The 22,786-nt window shown below is 41.2% G+C and overlaps 1 protein-coding gene across 2 annotated transcripts in view; it reads right to left on the bottom strand.

Annotated features, from left to right (window-relative positions):
• Positions 1-5,242: 5,242 nt before the first annotated feature.
• The window catches only part of ERG (ETS transcription factor ERG), a 177,355-nt gene continuing 159,811 nt past the window's right edge, over positions 5,243-22,786 (bottom strand). Inside the window, exons 6-12 of one of the 2 annotated variants that reach the window (XM_084841724.1) lie at positions 18,871-19,074; positions 17,864-17,944; positions 14,522-14,593; positions 11,789-11,857; positions 11,235-11,291; positions 8,495-8,542; positions 5,243-7,192 (exon numbers count right to left, since the gene is read on the bottom strand). In XM_084841724.1, the coding sequence (XP_084697850.1) occupies positions 6,672-7,192; positions 8,495-8,542; positions 11,235-11,291; positions 11,789-11,857; positions 14,522-14,593; positions 17,864-17,944; positions 18,871-19,074 (1,052 nt within the window). In that variant the 3' untranslated portion in view covers positions 5,243-6,671. The remainder of the gene's footprint in view (positions 7,193-8,494; positions 8,543-11,234; positions 11,292-11,788; positions 11,858-14,521; positions 14,594-17,863; positions 17,945-18,870; positions 19,075-22,786) is intronic. The other variant, XM_084841725.1, reaches the window with a different exon arrangement.

Below are 22,786 nucleotides of genomic sequence, written 5' to 3' on the forward strand. Positions count from 1 at the left end.
CATATAACTGCAGCTATCGTATTTATGCTGATGAGCTCTCTGTACACAACTTGCAAGCTTCACCAATATAACCCTCATTAAGCCACAAATTTTACACTTCAGTCCTGAACACATTCTTTAGAAATTAAAAAACACTGAAACTTCCGCATTATGTCCTAAACCCAAGGCTTTGCAAATCTCTGACACTCTTATGGTACTCTGTGCAAGCAAGTGTTGAGCAATGCTTTCGGAATGCATGCAGCTTTCCCTGAAATTGAAGAGAATGGAGCAATCTAAAGTCAAATGGAGCTGTGTGTGTATAGGCTTAACTCCCAATGTGTTTTAGTCCAACCACTGGATGTGGATCTGTTTAGAATCAGAGTTCTGGAATTTTGGATCTCTCTTCATAGATGCTTTGTCAACATCTTAAATTAGGGGACAGCAATTGGAAGTCTGGAGTCAAATCCAGAAGAGCTTCTCTAGAGCTGAGCTGAAATTTCTCAGAAAAACTTTTACTGATAAAATTTATAAGAATTTTCTTTTTCACCCTCCCCCCCAAAGGAAGGCCTCTGGGCAGAATTTTCTCTGAATATTCTCCACCATTTTTTGGTGGTGGTCACCATTTCCCCCCAGAATGCCCCAGAATGGTTGTGGAAAATGCAAAATGGTGGTCAGGGTTAAAGAAAAAAATGACAGAACAACATTTGTTGTCTCCCAGCTAAAACCACTCAAAGATATCATCAATGAGCTATAGCCCATCCTGGGCAATGATAGTTCCCCCCTCACAGGCCTTGAGGAGAAGGCTTGTACAGATAGCTCCCCTCCCCCCTGTGCAGCCTAAAAAGCTATTCGCTAGCAAAAACAGGCCACTTAACAAGGTTACAAACACAGGTACCAGGCCCTGAAACTAACCCCAATACCAACTCGGTACCCATATATCCTCTGCTGACACTATTACAGGACCTAATAATGTCACCTATGTTAGCAGTGATTCAGTCACCTGCTCATCTTCTAATGTGATATATACCATCCTCTACCAGCAATGACCTACTACATTCTACACAGACAAACAGGCCTGTCTTTATGAAAAAGAATGAATGGGAACAAATATCAAAGGATGGGAAGAATGTATTTGACCACAGCATGAAGAACTTCATCAGGAGGGCTTTAAACTGAATCCTACAGGAAAGGGAGATGTAAAGTTGGGGGTAACAATGGACGTAGGCGCATGCACTGCAACAGAGAGAACAGCTCTGATAGTGCCCAATAATAGTCTTCAGACACATGTAGGAAGAAAGCCAGACTATGAAGCACATGGTCTTCGACGTCTATATACTAATGCCCAGAGTATGGGAAACAAACAGAACGAACTTGAACTCTTAATACAAGAGGGAAATTATGACCTGATAGGTATAACTAAGACTTGGTAGGATGACTCTCATGACTGGAATACAGCAATTGAAGGATATAACTTGTTCAAAAAGAACAGGAGGAACAGAAAGGGAGGTGGGGTTGCACTGTATGTGAAAAATACATATTTCTGCACAGAAATACAGGAGGAGGAGCTTGGTAGCCCCATCGAGAGCATCTGGGTTGAAATAAATGGAGCAAAGAATAAAAGGAACCTGGTGGTCGGAGTCTACTACCGGCCACCCAATCAAGGAGAAGACAAGGATGAAACTTTTGAAAAGCAAATAGCCAATGTTTTAAGGAAGCATGATGTAGTAGTAATGGGGGACTTCAATTTCCCCGATATTTGTTGGGAGACAAATTCTGCAAAACATGGCTCCTCCAGGAAATTCCTGACTTGTGTGGCGGATAACTTCCTCCTACAGGAAGCAGAGGAAGGAACTAGAGGATCGGCTATCCTTGACTTGATCCTAACCAACAGAGATGACTTAGTGGATAAAGTAGCAGTTACAGGAACTCTGGGGGAAAGCGACCATGTTGTACTTGAGTTCTTGGTTCTAAGGGAAGCAAAAGCTGAGGGTAGTCAAACGCATACCCTGGATTTTAGGAAAGCTGATTTTAATCAACTCAGAACAATGATCAGTAAGGTCCCATGGCAAGCGACGCTAATGAGAAAAGGAGTCCAAGATGGGTGGGAGCTTTTAAAAAAGGAAATTCTCAAGGCACAATCACAAACAATTCCAACAAGAAGAAAAGGTGGAAGACAACAGAAGAAGCCAATGTGGCTTCACAAAAAGCTTAGGGATGACCTGAAAACAAAAAAGGACACATATAGGAAGTGGAAAGAAGGCCAAGTAACAAAGGAAGAGTACAGGCAGATAGCACAGAATTGCAGGGATGGCGTCAGGAAGGCTAAAGCTTAGAATGAGCTGAGGTTAGCAAGGGATGCTAAAAACAACAAAAAGGCTTTCTTCAGATACGTGCATAGTAAAAGGCAGAGGAAAGACATGGTGGTTCAGCTATTAAATAAGGATGGCAAAACGATAACAGATGACAAAGAAAAGGCAGAGGTGCTCAATTCCTACTTTGGCTCAGTCTTCTCCCAAAAGAGGGTCTATGACCCCCCTGGCAAAGGCGAAGTACAGGCTGAAGGGGCAGGATTGCAGTTTGAGATCGATAGGCATATGGTCAAGCAACACCTCATTACTTTGAATGAGTTCAAATCTCCAGGGCCAGATGAACTGCATCCTAGAGTCATAAAGGAACTTGCAGAAGAACTCTCAGAACCGCTGTCTATTCTCTTTGAGAAATCATGGAGGACGGGGGAAGTGCCAGATGACTGGAGGAGAGCTAACGTTGTCCCTATCTTCAAAAAGGGTAAAAAGGAGGAACCTGGGAACTACAGACCAGTCAGTCTGACATCAATCCCTGGGAAAATTCTGGAGCAGATCATAAAGCAATCCATCTGTAAGCACCTTGACAACAATGCTGTGATTACTTGAAGCCAACATGGATTTGTCAAAAACAAGTCCTGCCAGACAAATCTGATCTCATTTTTTGATCAAGTAACCTCCCTTGTAGACCATGGGAATGCTGTAGACATCATATACCTCGACTTCACCAAAGCTTTCGACAATGTGCCCCATGATATCCTGATGAGCAAACTAGCTCAAAGTGGGCTAGATGAAACAACGATCTGGTGGATCCACAGTTGGCTACAGAATTGGACTCAAAGAGTGCTTATCAATGGGACCTTCTCCAATTGGGGAGAAGTAACAAGTGGGGTACCGCAGGGCTCAGTCCTGGGCCCAGTGCTCTTCAACATTTTTATGAATGACTTCGAGGAGGAGGTGCAGGGAATGCTGATCAAATCTGCAGATGACACAAAATTGGGCGGGATAGCTAATACTTTGGAAGACAGAAACAAAATTCAAAGTGATCTTGACAGACTGGAGTGCTGGGCAGAAAACAACAGAATGACATTTAATAGGGATAAATGCCAAGTTCTGCACCTAGGAAAAAGAAACCAAATGCACAGTTACAAGATGGGGGATATGTGGCTCAACCACACTACAAGCGAGAAGGATCTTGGAATTGTTGTCGATCACAAGCTGAATATGAGCTAACAATGTGATGTGGCTGCAAAAAAGGCAAATGCTATTTTGGGCTGCATTCATAGAAGCATCGCTTCCAAATCCCGGGAAGTACTAGTTCCCCTCTACTCAGCACTGGTTAGGCCTCATCTGGAGTACTGTGTCCAGTTCTGGGCACCACACTTTAAGAAGGATGCAGACAAACTGGAGAGGGTTCAGAGGAGGGCAACAAAGATGATCAGGGGACTGGAAACAAAGCCCTATGAAGAGAGACTGAAAGAACTGGGCCTGTTTAGCCTTGAGAAGAGAAGAGTGAGGGGAGATATGATAGCACTCTTCAAGTACTTGAAAGGTTGTCACAGAGAAGAAGGCCAGGAGCTTTTCTTGATCATCCCAGAGTGCAGGACACGGAATAATGGGCTCAAGTGACAGGAAGCCAGATTCCGGCTGAACATCAGGAAAAACGTCCTGACTGTAAGAGCAATACGACAATGGAACCAATTACCTGGGGAGGTGGTGGGCTCTCCCACACTGGAGGCGTTCAAGACGAGGCTGGACAGCCATCTGTCAGGGACGCTCTGACTTGGATTCCTGCATTGAGCAGGGGGTTGGACTCGATGGCCTTGTAGGCCCCTTCCAACCCTACTATTCTATGATTCTATGATCACATCAGAAATGCCAATATTTAAGGAACAAAAAACAATGGAAGAACACTTCAGTCTTCCAGGACATTCAGTCACTAATCTTAAACTGGCCATTACTGAGCGAAGAAACTCCAAAAAGAGATTAGAACGAGAGACTGCTTAGTTACAGTTTATCAAGAAGTTCAGTTCTAACTTCTGTGGCTTGAATCAGGATAAAGGGTTTTTTAAAATCACACTACATGAATTAATTGTCTTATCCAATACCAGGGTCTGTGCTATCAACAACTATTTTTTTGCGAATGTCTATGGGTAATGCCCAGTAAAAAAAATTAAAAAAAATTACACATGATATCAGCACACTGAAAGCTTCCCTTCCTCAGCAAACAGCAACAATGACATTACTCCATACATTTTGTTTTACAAGATGTTACCACCAGGGCAGGAGGAGGAGATGTGGATCTTCTGTTTCTGGCAGCAAGCAGCTATGTGTGTGGCGTATCATTTAGTTCCACTTTTACAATGGAGTGTTCAGTTGCATCAAAAAATGCATGCACTTTTGTTAAGGTAGGTCTGATTAGTACTGAGTCTGTCCCTATATTAAATATAGTACATTTTGTCTGCCATAGTCCCTAGCTGAAATTGCTACTCCGGGCTTTCCCTCTTTATCGTTATTGAGCACTGGAGCACAGTCCAATACCTGCTTTTTAAAAATAAATAAATAAATAAAATCAGTGGATCCAAAAACATGAAATGGCAAAGATTAAAAGGGGAGAGACAGAAGCAGTATTTTAATTTTGAATTACTGCTGTGGCTGATACACTACAGTGTACCTACAAACACAGATTGCCTGGTGTGGAACCATTAAATAGCAAACTCATCTTTAGAATGCTCAGAGTACTCTCTTCAGCCTGGACATAAACAAATATTCTAGGACTAGGAGTACTAATTTATTTAACTAATTTTGCCTGTCTAGTATATGCCAGATGTCCAGATTTTGCAAGAGTACCCAAATTTATAAACCAACAAAAAGTTTTGAAGACAATAAAAGAAAGAAATGACACATCTGGAACAAAACATAATGGAATTAGAGTCACAAAAAGATGAAAATGCAGACTACAGTGTCAATCTGAATTGCCATGCTAGGCCAAGCTTATTTTATTACATACATTCTGCTTTCTAAGTACTAGTTAAGTTCATAATGTAAACATGAAGCATACAGAGTTAAAATTCAAGGCCACAATATTTCTGATTGTCCCTTTCTGTGTCTTTGGTTGGCCGAGATCAACTCGTAGTGTATAAATGCATAAGTTATATAATTATTATATAAAAAGAAAAAAAAATAACGTTGACTTGTATATTTCATTCTGACAAACGCACAGCGTTCGCGACTCGGAAAAGAAAAACTGGCGCTGCCTAACAAAAATATCTATATGATTTCAGACTTTGGCAACTGGGGATTGTCTCTTACCTTCAACAAGTAGAAAACAAATTCCCTTAAGAAGAATGAGGTCCTAAGCGTTACTTTTAAATATCAGACAATTCCAGTTTTACATTTTTATAAAGAGATGCACACTCTGATACTACTGCTTTCCCCTTTTTGGACTTTAAAAAATCAAGTCTTTTCTTTGATAATACTGGAAATGCTATAATACTCAACAACAATATTTCTCAAGTCCAAACAAGGATTCTTCATAGTTCAAATACTGTCCAGTTCCAGTTTCCCCCATCCTTAGAGGAAATGTTTTCTCCTTCACTCTTATCGCCCTCTTACTCCTTTCTACTTCATGTATCAGACACAGGGTTACAGTAGTGCTCTTGTGCAGCTCTCATTCATTTCCACCGGGCTTGCACAGAAGAACTTCCTGATGTGTTGTGCCCTTAGTCTACAATCATGCACTTGCCCTTTAGCACATCCTCGGTCCCAATATTTGGCTCAGAGCTCTTTAACACTGTCAAGAAATCTTAGCTTGCCTTGTCTTCACAGTTTGAAATATCTGATTCCCCCCCTCTCAATAATGGAATGCATTTACATTCATCCCAACTAAAACCGTTGCACTCAAAATCAGTTCTGCTCTAGACAAATATTTATGACACTGTTCTGTCCGTTTGCTTAAAAAATACAGGTAGTATTTTCTATGCATTCATATATTCATGTACTATATCCTAGTTCATAACAGAATTATCCTTATATTGCTGTAGTAGAGTCCCAGTTTGCATTAGCATGATATCACACATGACATGAAAGCTTATAAACCTTTTCTGACCCCAGTTTTGTAGTTTATCATTACATAGTTTTACCTAGAACAGTATTTCATTGTTTGATCTGTAGATTTGAAGTCAACATACTTTACATAGTAGTATCTTTAAACTTCTTTAACACTCTCCTGTAATCCTTAATTTTAAAAGCATTTTTATATGACACCTTTTGGTCCCGGTCAACCTTGTCATGTCTTTTAGGCACTTTTTTGTTCATATTCTCCAATAAAATTCATTATAATTAATTGCATTCCATGGAGAAATGTCCTTTGAAAATATTTGTCTTCCTTTAGTAGTAAGTGCCAAGATGAGAAGGCATATGGGTGGCTGGAAGCCTAGTGTTAGGATAGATACTTCCGGTTGGTGAATTCCAATATGGAGTGGGTCCGGCAAAAAAGTTGGAGGAAGTGACAGGCAAAGCAGGAGCATGGGGAGAAACAAAGTTCATTTTCTGGGGGTGTGCATGGTAGGAACTCATGTAGGGAAGGTCTGATGGATATTTGTACATTGATGATTCTGGAGGATGTGGCTGGAGGGCTTGAGCAATTCCATGGAAGTCAAACTTGTAGGCATAACGCTTACCATGGACTTTAGTCATTATATTTTTGTCGTAGTAGTAACGTAGAGCACGACTGAGCTTGTCATAGTTCATGTTGGGTTTGCTCTTCCTTTCTCCCCAGCGCCGGGCTACTTCATCAGGGTCAGTCATCTTGAACTCTCCATTGGTGCCCTCCCAGGTGATACAATTAGAATTGGAGCTGTCTGACAGGAGCTCCAACAAGAACTGCCATAGCTGAATTTGCCCACTCCCTATGGGCAGAAAAAAAAATGGGGGTGGGGATGAGAAGACCGGTAGCTTAAACATTTCAGTATGCAGTTTCCACTATACCACATCCCTGCTATGAAATATCTGAAAGATCATTTGTCTAGCCCACATGGGGGCAACCTGTAGCCTGTGGGTGACATGCGGCCCTCAGCCAGCTTCCATGCAGCCCACAGGCCTTCCCCTTCCCTGCTGCCCAGCTAATTAGTGCTAGAATTGGCTGAGGAGTGCACAGATGGTACACTATGGGACTGCAGTGGTCCCATCTCACATTTCCCCTTGATGCCCAGCTGATTAGTGTGCTCATGTTTGTGTGCACCCGCGTGCATGTGCATGGGCTCTCCAATCATATTTAAGTAGAGGTTTGTTGCATGATGAGAGCTCGGAATTATTTGTTATAGTGATAGAAACTGGACTTCTTTATATTTCACTAACAGCAATACTAATGGTTAAACCAGGGGTAGGGAACTGCTTGGGGGGGGGGAGGCAAATGACCCCCACCTGGTCCTTTATGGGCCAGATGATGACAGGGGGCATAGCCATGACCTTGCAATCAGGGGGCATAGCTACACACCCCTGATGTTATCGGGTCTCCAGTCAAAGCACAGAGGTTACTAAATTTAGAATTAAAGAAATAGATTTATAGAGTATTGCAAAAATGCTCCCATGAAACATGAACAACCCCTTTTACACTGCTACACAAATTCCTAGTATTGTGAATAGTATAGTGGTAAAGAGAGTTATTTATAGCTTGATCCTCTATATATTTACTTTGAAGTATGCCCATTGAGTTCAATGGGACATATACCTCTCTTAGTAAGTTTTCTTAGGACTGCAGTCATTTAGGCTGCAATCTTACACTTACCTGGGAATAAATGCCATTGAACTCAATGGGTCTGACTTCTGAGGACTGCATTGATAATTTTAAGTAAGCATTGTTATCTAGGGAAGGATCTAAGGAACCATGCTACTAGTTCCATGAGCCCAACGCTTCTTATCCTTAAGCAGCAGCCCCCATGCCATGTGGCAAATTTCTTTTGCAACTGGGGTGAGTTTGAAACACCATCTGTGACATAGTAGGATAGTAGTGGTGACAATTTTTTCTTAGATAACTCTGTTTTCCCATTTGCTCCTGTTTGCTTTTGGTTAATTAATTAAGTTCAAACATGATTTCAATGACAGACTTCTGCAGAACACAAAAATATTAAATTCCATCGCTCTAGTCTTAAACTGGCAATACATTTCCATTTTGTAGATGAAAACCCCAAAGCAATAGTATTTCTTCATACCTGGATTTGCAAGACGGCTGCTGGTTGGACCAAGAATTTGGTAGGGATCTAGATAAAGATTTTTTTTAAAAGAGACCAAAATGTTTTTACAATATAGGTGAAACACTAATGTGTATGAAGAGAATCTGGTAAATCACTTCCAGCATGGTATATATTATTTCCAAATATTCATCATTTTATATCAATTAAAAAAAATACAACACCAAAGCTTTGTTTTAAAGAATAATTACAATGCAATTCTAACGTTGAGTTACGCTGGCTGGCTGAAGATAGGATGCAACAAAATTCCCTATGTCAGTATAAGTCTACTCTACAATGGTGTAATGAAGTTTTGATGGTGTAATAATGTAATCTTAAATCAATGTTGCTGCTATTATGGCATAACTATGAAGGCTTCGGGGGGGTGCGATGGGCAGAGCAGGGGCATAGTAGGGAAGGATCAGTGGAATGGCTAGCTTAGTCCAGGACTAAGTCCCACCACCCTCACTGGCATGAAGTTAAAACAAACAGAATGGCTGTTGTAACTAAATGCACCCCTTTAAGATCAATGGAAAGCCCTATGTGAGTGTCACCTTTTCGTTGAAGTCCAGCTACTATGCTTTTGAAAGCTGTTTGACAGGCAGTAATGTCAAGGAACAGCCATGCCCAGCAGGGGATGCAGTGATGGGGAAAGCTGTACCTCATACTCTGCTGACTTTCGTCCAACTTTCCCTGGTCTTATGAGATTAACGAATTGGAAATCTTCCCCCATCCCAATCATTAGTCACTTCAGCTGTCTCCAGGATAGGGTGCACCAGGGCTGAGAGTATGCGCTTCAGCCACTGTCAGCCACCAAAGCACCATCAAGGATGAGGCTCCACTGACTCACTGTCCTCCTGACTCAGTCTGACTACTGTATTGGGCTGCATGGAGGGTGGAGGAGGGAGTGGATAACAGGATCTGGTTGCAAAATTACCCACAAATGCTGGAAATGAAACAAAAGAACATGGGAGAGTCATGGCAGAATGGGATTAAGGGGGCTGGGCTAACTGGAGGTACTCTGGGGCCAACTGAGCCAGACAGCTACCCGAGTGAGATGGCTAATACTTCTACTATTCCCTGCAGTGCCCTTTTTGCTAGGAGCCTGTGGCCATGGATTGCACCTGGGGCCTCTTGTCTGTTGAGTCTCTACTGGTTCACTGAGCTGTATGGCTGGGGCCATCCCGTGCATGGTAGTTGGGGAAGGTGAATGTCACAGGTCAGGCCACCTTGAGATTATAACGCTCAGTTATGAAATCATCTTCTCTGTTTCTGTGGCCAGAGTATTGCTCTGTGGAGTACAAGGTGTGACTACTTCTCTAGCTACATCTCCTTTTTCTATCTTAAAGTGTCGTTGTCAGCCAGAGCCCTAATGCCTTTGCCTTGTGGGTGCTGCATTTCCATCTATCTAAGGCAGGCTTCCCTAGTCTGGTGTTGTCCAGATGTGCTGGACTGCAACCCCCATCATTCCCAGAAAGCATAGCCACATCTGGAGGGCACTAGGCTGGGAACAGTGATCTCAGGTCTTGAACTTGCAGTTCATGTTTCCTAATGCACTAGGTTACCTGACATCTCATAGGATTGTCTCATATGATCTTCCCTGCCCACCAGTCTACTTTTCCCTGTCACTTTCCTTTCCCTTGGAAAAAAAAAATGTATGTAGTTTTATTAGCACTGCATCTATAGAATCCTTGCTTCTGTTGTGTGACTTGTATCCTTATCCTAGGTAGAGGGGGGCTGCGTCAGCCAGAGGTTCTATGTGCGGGCTTCCTTCCAGTCCCTGGGCTATGGCTATTTAGCTAGGGATGGGCAAGCAAAGCCGGCTTGCTCTAAACATGAATTGAGGCCCCTTGAGCAGACCGATCAAAGATAGAGCCCCTTGGAGGGGTGGTTCAGTATTCAAAAGAATACTTGAAAGGACCCAGTTCCTCCCTATCTGCCAACCTATCGTGGTCCTCAAGGTAACAAGGCTTACTTTGGGAGCCAGGACAGGTAGCAGAAAGCTGCAGCTTTGGCATTAAGGTCAAAGATGCTTCACGGGGATGATGGGACTTGTAGTTCAACCCCCATAATCCCAGGCAGAGGAATATGCTACAGCCCATGGAGGACGGTAGGCCCACCAGGTCTCTCCCAACTTCCTTGTTGCCAGAGCCACCACCTGCTATCCCATCCTGGCCCAAAAGGTAAGCTTGTTCCCTTGGGGATGAAGAGGGGCTAGCAAGTGGGGTGTGTACACCATCAGATTTGGGCAGACAGTTCACTTGAGGCAGGCTGTGTTACCCTCCCCAATTCTGCTTTCAGGGGTCAAGCAGGGAGGTTCTCCTGTATAAGCATCCCTACTTGATTTTTCATTGAACCCCTAATCTTAGCTAGACTACCCTGCTCATTTATTTTATTCCCGTCAAAAACATATGACAAGACATGAATAGCTAAGCAAGAGTCAAACTCTCATAATTCACTGGCTTTTGCATAATATATTTAGTTATCTTACAATGTGCACATGATGTCTATCTGCATCTGTCTTACTTTAAAATACTTTGTTTGAAAAGCTAACACACTCCATAAAGTAATAGTTTCACTGTAGGACAAGACATCCAGTTTCAATGTAGGTATTTGTAGATGACTGCTAACTGCCCAAATCTGCTCAAACTATTGAGAGGCTAATTATTGGTTCCAGACATCCGTAACACAAACAACATAATTGCATTAGCTGTAGGCATACCTAACTGAGGACGTTGGTCTTCTGTTTTGGGCACAGTTGAAGATGATGCTTGTGCAGCTAGAAAAAAAAATCAACACATTCACCTATTTTTCCAGTTTGAAATCACCCATTAGGACTATCTGTGTCAGGTAGGGACATGGTCACCCCTCACCTAAGAAGGAGAAAACACTTAACTTTACCGCTATGCTGTGGACTTTGGAGTGGCGGGTTTAAATACTTGTTAATTTGATAATTACCAGAAGTAATATGAAGGTGATTACTTTGAGAAGAGCAGGCATCTACAACTTGATGGATGTAGGTATTGATCAGAGTTACACAATGTACTCTGGACTCCACAGAGAAGGCTCAAGTAATTGATATGCATGTGTCATTCTCGAATCAGGCCAGAGACAAGATAGCGTGCACCTGAGTTATGCTTTGAAACCCTTTGTGTGGGGTCTTAAATGGGTTGCTTTGAGTCTGAAATGTTATTGTCAAAGCCAAGTTCTTCTAAAACAGTTATATAATATTTCCACTAGGTTCTCACTTGGCATGAAAGAAAGAAGATACTTTACCTTTTGACTGGGGTGCAGGATGACTGTGGCTTGTCCAGGCTGATCTCCTAGCTGGTTCATAAGGCATATCTGTGTAGAAAACAAATCACCAGCTATATATGACAGAAAATAGGGGAAAGAACCTTAAAAGTCAAATCTCCCAGTGTGTGACGTTTCCTGAAGTAGTGCTCCTAATGGTAACATACTCACCACCGTTGATAGTTGCACTGTAGCAAACCTAAATTCTAGGTCATTCCTGCAATAGTCCTTCCAACTGCCACTCTGTAAAATAATCTCTTCCTATGGTTATAATCATGTATGTTGTCTGGCTTCTAATCTTTATCCACCTAAACGGATTTCTTCTTGTCCTCATTCAAGGGCTTCCAGACTCTTCACATGTTACATATCTTGCTCACAATCATGGATGGAAACATCCAATTAGCATTAAACAGACAACAATTAACCTTCTCCTCCTGTCCTATATATTGCAAATGTGATAGATCTATGTGCTAGAGCAAGTGGTTTACATCCTGTGGCTATTCTTTGAGCTTTCATTGTAAAGCTGAAATGAGCTGAAAAGTGATTTGACATTGTAGAGATTCTCTTTTGATTTTTAGCTCAAGACATCCTCTAATAATTTAGGGGTGGGGGTAGACCGTAAACAAGCTCAGCACTCAACCATTTCAGAAATGGTGCCTTCAGATTCTGAATTCACAGCAAGAATAGGTTGCAGTTGATTTCATTTGAAGCAGAAGCAACTGCATCATTTCAGGAGGAATTTAATGCTACACAAAATATATTACACCCCTGGTAACAAAAAAGTTCAAAATGGCAAGGCATCTACACATGCCAGTCCCAGCATGTTTATGCTGTATGCCAGACTTCCCCAATCTGGTGCCTTCCAGATGTTCTGGACTATAACTCCCATCATGCCCAGCCATTGGTCATGTTGGCTGGGGCTGATGGGACTGTACTCCAAAACACCTGAAGGGCCACAGGTTGGAAAAGGCTGTCATATGCAGTGTATACAGAGTTGTATTTACAAGCCAGCAGATAAACACATGCATATGGCAAATTTATTGTGAGCACAAAAAGCTTGTCACTGATGATTCAGTGAAGACTTCCCCAACTAGACATCCTCCAGATATGTTGAACTACAACTCCCATAACCCCTCAGGCAGTTATGCTAGCTGGAGGATTATGGGAATTGCAGTCTAACCCATCTGGAGGGCACCAAGTTGGGAAGGCTGGTTCAGTGCTTCTTCCAAATGAAAGCTTCCTTTCTGATCTCTCCATCCTTATATGAGAGGAAGCATTTACAACACCCTTAAAAGAGATCCCTGTGGAGATTTTTATACACACACACACACACACACACACACACCACACATCTTCATGTGTGCTATTTTGACTGCAGCTCTACACACTAACAACTTATGAATCAGCATTCTGGGTATCAATGGGGTGTGGCCCCAAGCGTTGTGAAGGATTGTTCAATCCAAAACTCCAAAGGGCCCAAGCTCCATGCAAACACAAATTTGCCCATGCATTTGATTTTCAGAGAATGCTACCTAAATGCATTAGTGCTTTAAAACACAGCTTGGTCCACCACTTATGTTTACAACACATTAGAGAATTATTTTGTATTAACATAAAATTAGGAGGTCTGGAACAGCCAAAGCATGTGTGTGTGAGTGTCCCATCTTTCACTGTACAATCATCTGTCCTGTGGTTTGCTGTCTCCCCAGCTTCCCAGGCTTTACTTAAACCCTAGGGGAAAACATCATAAGTTAACTCCTCCCATTGGGGCTTTTTCAGATCAGGGATGGGAGGCTGCAGAGTAACAGAGAGATGTGGGATTAAAAGGCAGGGGGAAAGCCACCTCATATACCAGTTGCTGGGAAACATGAGTGGGAGCATGCTATTGCGCTCGTGTCCTACTTGTGGGCTTCTGGCAGGCAGCTGGTTGGCCACGGTGTGAACAGAATGTTGTACTAGATAGGCCTTTGGGTCTGATGCAGCATAGTCCTTATGTTCTTAAGGATAAAGTAAGCTTGAAAACACCATCCAAATAAATTAGAAAGAATTTCTAAAGCACCCTAAAAATGAAACAGAAAAACAGAAGCCTCTTTCATGGGGGAACTTTCAGGAAATTGGAGGACAAATTTCAACACAGCACTAGGTAAGGTTCCTACCTTTTGATGTAATTAATTTATCATTGTATTTACTTAATTTAGAACCACCTTTTTAGACTATAAAGTCCTTCAAGGTGGGCTACAACAGCATGAACATATATTTTCTTATTTGTTTTTCTCCTGAAAGAGCTAATCAAACACCTTTCCTGAGGCCTTTTTAGATAAGTTGTGTTACAAACACTAATTGCGAAGTGGCAACATTGTAGAGTGTGTGTGTGTGTGCGCGCGTGCACACACGAGTCTGCATGGTGTATGTGTATGGCAGTTTATCATTTCCTGACAATACAGTGGCAAATATTTTCATCATTTGTCTTTGGATAATGGACAAAATTGTGACAAGATATCCATTTTATTTGGAAAATGTTTGCTCAGAAATATTTTATTAGTCTTGCCTCAGCAGTATGTGTGCGAATTGCTAATACAGTTAAGGTGAGTTCTATGTACCTATATATTTTATATATCCAGTGGTACTATTTTATGCTAGAGGAGGGATTAGGATAGAAGGAAGTTCAGTAGGTCACATGGTATCACATTAACAAAAAACCTGCACCCTGCATACCTGGCCTGGTGGTAATTCTTTGTGTTGCTTCAGGATATACTGAAGTATTGGGGAAAATAAAAGCTGCACCTCCTGGAGACAAGAAGAAAACAACAGAAATCAGGATAACTTTACATTTAGTATATTTACTGGAACAAAGCTCATGAATACATGTATTGGAGTTGGATTACGACAGAGCATCTGATCTCCCTATCAGGTGTTCAGCTGAAATCAAACTCAATTTAGGACAATACTTTGGCAGACAATCAAGCAAGTAAAAAGAAAAACATATCAATATTTTCCAATTAGGAGAAACTGTACTAACATGTCAACAGATTTCATATTTGCTTTGAAGTATTATTATTTTTGTTCCATCTTCATGGAAGTCACTTGCCCAATGCAGATGCAGGCAACATTAAGTTTGGAAGGCATATTATTTGCCAGTTATTTTCCCCGTCCTGAGTAGCTCCAGTTCATGCTACGTGGTGACTCACCATGGGTTGGTTGTTTTGGGGAAAAGTGATGACAACTGATGAGCCATATATGGCCTCAGGCCTCGTGCTATTTACCAGCTGCTTAATGCACACATCTTTTATTGCTGTACTCACTTGAATTTTTATGATCACAAGCATTTGGGGAAATATTATTTATCTAATAAGTGAATACGGAGAAAGTGGAGTTGAAAGGGGCAGACATTCTCCTTACTGTTCCTTTCAGATGGAGAAAGTGTGGTGTGCTGGTTAGAGTGATGGACTAGGACTGGCAGAACCCATGTTCAAATCCCTATCAGCCATGAAGCTCACTAGGTGACCTTGGGCTAGTCACTTCTCTCTCTGTAACTTTCAGTCTAACCTCTCTTACAGTCTGTAACCCTGGAAGAAAGTTACAGAGAGAGAATAAAATTGGGTAAGAGGGGACACCATGCACCTTGCCCTGGGCTCTGTGGAGGAAGAGTAGGATACAAAGCAAATAACATTAACAAAGAGACTGCAAAGTTCATCTCCTTAAAACACAGGGCTAAAGTCATGATCCATAGATGCTTTGGATTCAGGTCAGGACTTGTTTCCTGAAAATTCATGGGTACATGTAGCTGCATCTTAAAATGCATGAAAATACAGTGAAAAGGATGACACATTATGTCTGTTTCTAAAAGGGCAACTGCGTACAGCAAAATATGAGAATTGAGATCTCAAGTTATTTAAGCTTGTACTAAGCACATTTCTCAGTGACTGGATGTGGGACCACCAGGGAACCCTATGTACACCGATTGTGGAGAATCAGGACAGATATAAATGTAATAAATAATAATAATTTGTAGAAAACATAGCACTGAACTATCAGTGAAAATGCAATTGAGTTTTGGAAAAGGTGCCCAAAGCCAAGAATAATTTTTCTATTTCATATAGAGCTGTTATTTCTGGTCACTATAAGTCATTAAAACCCTCAGGCATGATAACAAGAATGAGAGAGCCCAAATGTGTATTTTGTCAGATTAAAGACATCGTTATTTTCATATGACTGTGTTGCCTTCTGGTGCACACTTTCAAGAAGAGCTCCATTTTCGTTTCCTTACCTATAACACGAATTTGAAGCAATATATTTCTAGACACCGAGAATCAATAAGATACTTCTTTTTCTCCTCCTTTTTTCATTGATGACCTGACCCTGATGAGCTACTGCATGGCCCATCGGCTCATGGGAATGGAGCAGGAGAGTCTGCAATGTTCCTACCTCAACCCCCAAACCAATACCTGATACCCTTGCATGGAGCATGGAAGAGCGAAGGGCTCATGCTTCCTCCCTCCACACTTCCGAGTCTTGTGAAAGAGAGGGGAGAAGCGTACATCCCTTGAGGTAAGCTGCCCCTTTCTCTTGCATGGAGATAATGTGCATCTTGCTGAGTGGGAGATAGCGTTTCCCATCCTTCCTATGAGACCAGGAAGCACGGGCCACTCCTGCTTCTTTCTCCTGACGCTTCTGTTTCTCCTGTGAATGCACACACTGCAGCAGCCCATTATGCCTGCCTCTGCAGTGCTTGCCCCTGCCCCTACCACCATGTATAAGTATTCTGCAACGGGTATAAACATGGTATTGGAAATGAGCTGTGGGGATGGAGTGGCCCATGCAAAAAAAAAGAAAAAGGAAATGGGCTGTGGGGGTGGGTGGAGTAGGCAGGATCCCCTATAGTCTCCTCCTTCTATGATATCCTTTGGGATGTAGGAAGGCTTGCCTGGCATGGAGGCCAAGCTCATGTATTTATCATTACATTGATATTCCACTCCTTCAGCAGTGATGGTCTCTGGGTGGTTGTCAGCTAAAAACAACACACTTTATCAATTAAAAATAAAAAACAGAGACAGCAGCAATACAATATGATTTATATATGAATATCAAATCAGAAAGCACTAAAAAATGTAGAGTAGCATAACAGGTCTGAGAATACCTAGAAGCCTAGGAGAATAAAAAAAGTATTTGCCCAGCATGGAAATGACAGCAGTGTAGGTGCCAGGCAAGCTACACTGTGGGACACCATATCCAAAAAGGCCCTCTGTTGTGGTAGCTCTGGTGACTCAAGACAGTGTCGCATTTGCTGCTGCTATGGCAAATCAATAGGCCTGCATCAATCAGTTAAAGATGTTCAAGGCAGACCCAAGCATGAAAATAATGCTCTGCTTGGGTAAAGGCTATGACTGCAAACGGGCCGTGACTAGGCCCCTTCAGAGGACTCTTCGCACTCTTCTATCTGAAGGCCAGCTTCTCTTAGTGAGATGACCAGTTACTTAATAGATTTATACAGTCCTCCCTGTACGCAAATTAGAATATTAGTGGACAGGCTAAGCTAAACTTTTTCCTCTGATATACTACTTTTATATATACAGGGTTGTTTTCCCCCTATAAGGGAGCCCATTCAAACATACAGTTCCACACATGAAAGGGTACAGCCCAGCAAAAGCTGCACACATCTGCTCTCCTTCTTTGTTTTGTTTCATTCATCTGACGGGAGAAAGGGTGAAAGCAATGGTGGGTGTATCCTATGTATGTTTGCAGGTGTCTATGTTCATGCACATGTGGGGAAGGACATAGGTACATGAACATCCTCTTCCTCAGGGGCAAAAATTCCTTTTAGGGGAGCTCATGTAGAGCACTATCCTCATGGACTTAATTGCAGCATCTGTCCCTAAATATTTTACCTGTTTATGAAGCGTGTGTGTGTGTGTGAGAAATACCCGTCAGTAGTAGAAAGTATATTACACCCTTAAGCCCTATCTTCTTTCTTAATTTACATTTAGCATGCATCTGTTAAATAGAAATCCTGGATTTTCAAAATATGGCCTATAGGAAGGGGAGCAGTGACAGCATTACCTGTATTTCTAGCATGCATTAACCGTGGAGAGTTTTGTAAGGCCTTATCAACATCATCTGAAGTCAAATGTGGAAGAGGAGCTACAAAACAAAAAGCAACACCAAAACTTTAAAAAAAAGATATTCAGAATTATCTTAATAATCATTTTCTTTTCCTGATAGGATTGTTTATTGGAGAATCTAGCATCAAGTCACTCTGATCTTTCTGGAGTTGGGCTTATGATACTGCTAAAAGTAAGGAATTAATTTAATTCAGAATATAAGTAGGAAATATCCTGTAGACTAGTAAAACTGTGAAAAAGACAATGTCATGTTGGTGTTGCACTACTGGATTTTTTAAAAGTAGATTTTGTTCATTCACATTTTTATTATTCAGACCTGTAACATTATTTCATGCCTCAAGTAACCAATTCACTTCTTTCATCTGTTTTTGAATGCTACCTATGAGTTTCATTTTATTTATATTTAGGGGGCTCTTTTTTCTTCACCCTCAAGCAAATAACTTCCATTTCATGGGAGTCTTATAAAGTGTTCCTTTGTGCAGTGTAGAACACATATATTTAGGACACAATCCTATGCATGTTTAGACAGAAAAAAATCCTACAACTTCCAGCATTCCTCAGCCAGCATGGCTGGCTGGAGGATGCTGGAAATTGTAGGCCTTTTTTCTGTCTAAACAGGCATAGGATTGTGCCCTTAATCATGCCTGGAATTTCTTTACAAATCAATATGTCTATGATCTCATTTAGAATTATCATTTCTTTCAGCAATGGAAAAAAGGAAAAATCTGTGACCAGAAAAAACATTACTACACATTCTTATGTAGATGATGTTTATACTGATTTTTGGTCTTTGTAATCTCTAAAACAGTAAACATTTCCCTGATCTGAAGTCTACTTCTGAGAATATTGTGAGCACAGCATTTAAAGTAGACATTTAGAAGAAACAGTAATGTGGAAAATGCAGTATATACAACCTTTTATTTTAAAAAAAGGAAAAGTTCTTACTTTCTCTGAGGTAGTGTAGGTGTGAGAGGAGAATGTCTGCATTGTAGCTTGGAGTGAGCCTCTGGAAGTCATCTTTGGTCATCTTACACAATTCCTTCCCATCAATATTCTGAAACAACAAGATGTCCACATCTGGGAGGCCATATTCCTTGACAGCCCATTCCAACCACTGGCGTACATGATCTGTGCTCCATAATGTGGGATCTGTTTTGAAAAAGCAGGAAGTTTCATTGTATTATCCGATGGACTACTACTAAATTGACTGAACTTTTTCTCATGGCAAATGTGCTACCATGATACTAAGCTTAATTATTCTGATTCAGTGAATTAACTCCAGGAGACTGTTTATTTCATCAATAGGAACCCAAACAGGGGCGGGGGGACTGGAGGGGTGCCATCTATCCCCATTAAATTCAGTGAGAACTCTCCCATTGAGTTCAGTTGGATGTGAAATGCATCTATGGCTTGAAGCGGATTTGTGAATTCAGTCAATGGTACATATTCAAAAACATGTCTGAACTTTCATGTTGTCTTGAATAGCATATTTTGTAAGAAGGCATTACATTAAAAGGCACTACATTAGAATTCTCCTATGCCCTGTTTACTGCTGTCCTCAATTGCTAAGTTGGGGCGTATCTTAGGGAACAGATGCATCAATGCCACACGTGTAACATACCCTGGAATTTGAACATAAGAACAGCCATGCTGGATCAGACCAAGGGTCCATCCAGTCCAGCATTCTGTTCACACAGTCGACTAGGACCCCACAAGCAGGGCATGAGTGCAACAGCACCCTCCCACCCATGTTCCCCAGCAACTGGTGTACATAGGCTCACTGCCTCTGGTACTGGAGGTAGCACATAGTCATCAAGACTAGTAGCCACTGATAGCCTTTTCCTCTAGGAATATGTCCAGCCCCCTTTTAAAGCCATCCAAACTGGTGGCCATCACTACTTCCTGTGGCAGTGAATTCCATAGTTTAACTATACACTGCATGAAGAAGTACTTCCTTTTATCTGTCCTGAATCTCCCACCAATCAGCTTCATAGGATGACACTAGGTTCTAGTATTTTGAGAAAGAGAGAAAAATGTCTCCCTATCCACATTCTCCATACCATGCATAATGTTATCATGTCTCCCCTTACCCTCCTTTTTTCCAAGCTAAACAAGCCCAGCTGTTGTAACCTTCTCTCATAGGGGAGATGCTCCAGCCCCTTGATCATCATTTTAGTTGCCCTCTTCTGCACCTTTTCCAGCTCTACAATACCATTTTTTAGGGTAGAGCTGTATACAGTATTCCAAGTGTGGTCACACCATGGATTTGTATAGGGGCAGTATGATGTTGGCAGTTTTACTCTCAATTCCTTTTCTAATTATGCCTAACATGGAGTTTGCCTTTTTTACAGAGGCTGCACACTGGGTTGACATCTTCATTGAGCTGTCCACCACAACCCCAAGATCTCTTTCTTGGTCAGTCACTGCTAGCTCAGATCCCATCAGGCTATTCTTAAAGTTGGGATTTTTTTCCCCAACGTGCATCACTTTACACTCACTTACATTGAACCGCATGCCATTTCGATGCCCATTCTCCCAGTTTGGAGAGATCCTTCTGGAGCTCTTCACAATCCCTTTTTGTTTTAACCACCCTAAATAATTTGGTGTCATAAGATGCATCTGCTCATGTTGGTCCATCACTCATTATCTACTTCCCTAATGGAGTTATCCATCAGTTGCCATCTGCATGAGAGACTTTCCACAGTCAAAGAAGAGGTGTAGTTGTTGATGTGTAGCAGTCTTTAATGTGTTTGGGCCTATCTGAATTATTTGCTAATAAACTGCTTTATCTTTTTATGGTCAACAACAACCTGCCATTTAGCCTAACAAGCCATCATAAGCTATTTGAGTAAAGCTCCCCTATTTTCCTCATAATGAGTTTTCAATTGCAATGCATGAGGAAAAACTCCATTCCCATCACTTTTTAAAAAAAGAAGCACGTGCACAATAGATCAAACTGATCTAGAACCAAAAAAGGCCCTTGCGTTGTACTGTGGTATTTGTGCATGTCTGGTTATGTACTAGAATGTACAACAACTACAAGTGCAGGCAGTTGACATCTGGAAGCACTCTTAGGCTGCAAACTTATACACACTTACCTGGGTGTAAATCTCACTGAACTCATGTATAGGCTTGAATGTAAATGCTTTTTTTAAATTAGGGTGAACAGTGTTAATATGAACACCATATTAAAGTTAGCAAGATTAATAATTCACAGCTAAGATTCCCCCACCCCCTTTTCTTCTGTTTGCTTTGCTACATAATCCTGCAATCTGTAATGGCTGCGTAGAAATGAAAACGTGGCAGTCCAATAGCAGAGCTTTACCCAAATATTTCTTGTGCAGCTCAGCAAACAGCTGTTTATGCCTACAGACCTCTTGCTTCCTGAAGAATGTTTGCATCCATTTCCAAATTGTTTCTTAAGACAGATGTGGATGGGAGAAAGCTATTTCTGATCACTCAATTTGAAGACAGGGACATATATCAATGGACAATTTTGTGGCCAAATTGCTTTAGAAGGGAATAGTGCTGTTTCATGGCCTGCTTTCGAACATTTTATCATTCACTGAATCAAGTTTGTTGCAGTTTAGAAAAGCAAAACATTATCTGAATATGTGTAGAAGATTATGCAACAGATGTGCAGCTTGACAAATAACTGACAGAATTACAGCTTGCAATTTTAGCCACAGCTAGTGTTCTTGCAGATTCTTGCCGCTACATAACTGTAGGAACATGAAGCAATACAACAGAAGAAGAAATATTTTATATAAATTATTTTATGGTACAGTGAATAAAGGTAAATTCTTCTTTTCTGTTAAAAATTAGCTGCATATACTTGGCCACCATTGTATGCCAATAGCGGTACGGGAACATTCAGTATTATTTTTGGCTCACGAGTATAAATCGGAGGAATTAATAATTCAGTTTTATGGACAGTAGAAAGATTACTATTTGTAGTATACCGAAAGAGATAATGAAAGAAACAGCCATTTTTGTGCTGAAAACTGAACCCCATGAACATTCGTCAGAGCACTAGTTCCCCTGTCCACACCTAAAACACTAACCAATGTGCACCCTGGATTATCATTTACTTTTAAATAATCATCTATTTTCAGCAGTGGTATGTCCTAATTACTGTTTTGTATTTAAGGGCTACACAAGGAAGTATATGTGGGGAGGGGGAAAACCACTTTAGTTATGAATACTTTCTAGACCAACTAAATTCCCTCCCTGTAAGGGATGCCCTCTTCTCATAGCAACTAATGTAAAAAAGTCTGTAGAGACTTTAATGGGCCGTGATTGCTCTCCTATGCTGCTAATTAGCAACTGAATCCCACTGCCTATTTATTAAAATGAGAAGGCTCTAGTCTTACTCAAAATGACAATGACCATTTTGATGCTGTTTCACTCAAATCAAGTCAATTTGGGGGGGAAATGGCAAAATACATAAGAATATTTTGCAAAAACCCAAAGATGTAAAATGTGTCCCATGCCAGTTTGGAAGGGATTGAGGAGGGAATCAGAGATTAATTGTGCAATCCAGTGGGTCTTACTCACAAGTAAATGTGCTAAAGAATCAGCAAAACAAAGTCGTGTGTGTGTGTAAAGGAGGGTACTATTTTATGAAAACATTTCTTCTCCCAACTGCTGTGTCAAATTCAACACATTTTTGATGACATTACTGTTTCTCACCTACTCTCAAAAATTCTGATCCAGATTTAGACCAGCAATTCCTAAACATTGTTATATTCCAGACCCCATTTATGAGGTATGTTTTTTCTTTCTAGCCACCACATTGTCATGTCATGGCCACATGTGAGAGTCCATTTAAACAACTTCTAAATGAAAACTTAGTTTCATC

The sequence above is a fragment of the Heloderma suspectum genome, chromosome 3 (genome assembly GCF_057233095.1).
Source record: "Heloderma suspectum isolate Gila_16-S chromosome 3, 16-S_ref, whole genome shotgun sequence".
In the NCBI taxonomy this organism is placed as follows: Eukaryota; Metazoa; Chordata; class Lepidosauria; order Squamata; family Helodermatidae; genus Heloderma; species Heloderma suspectum.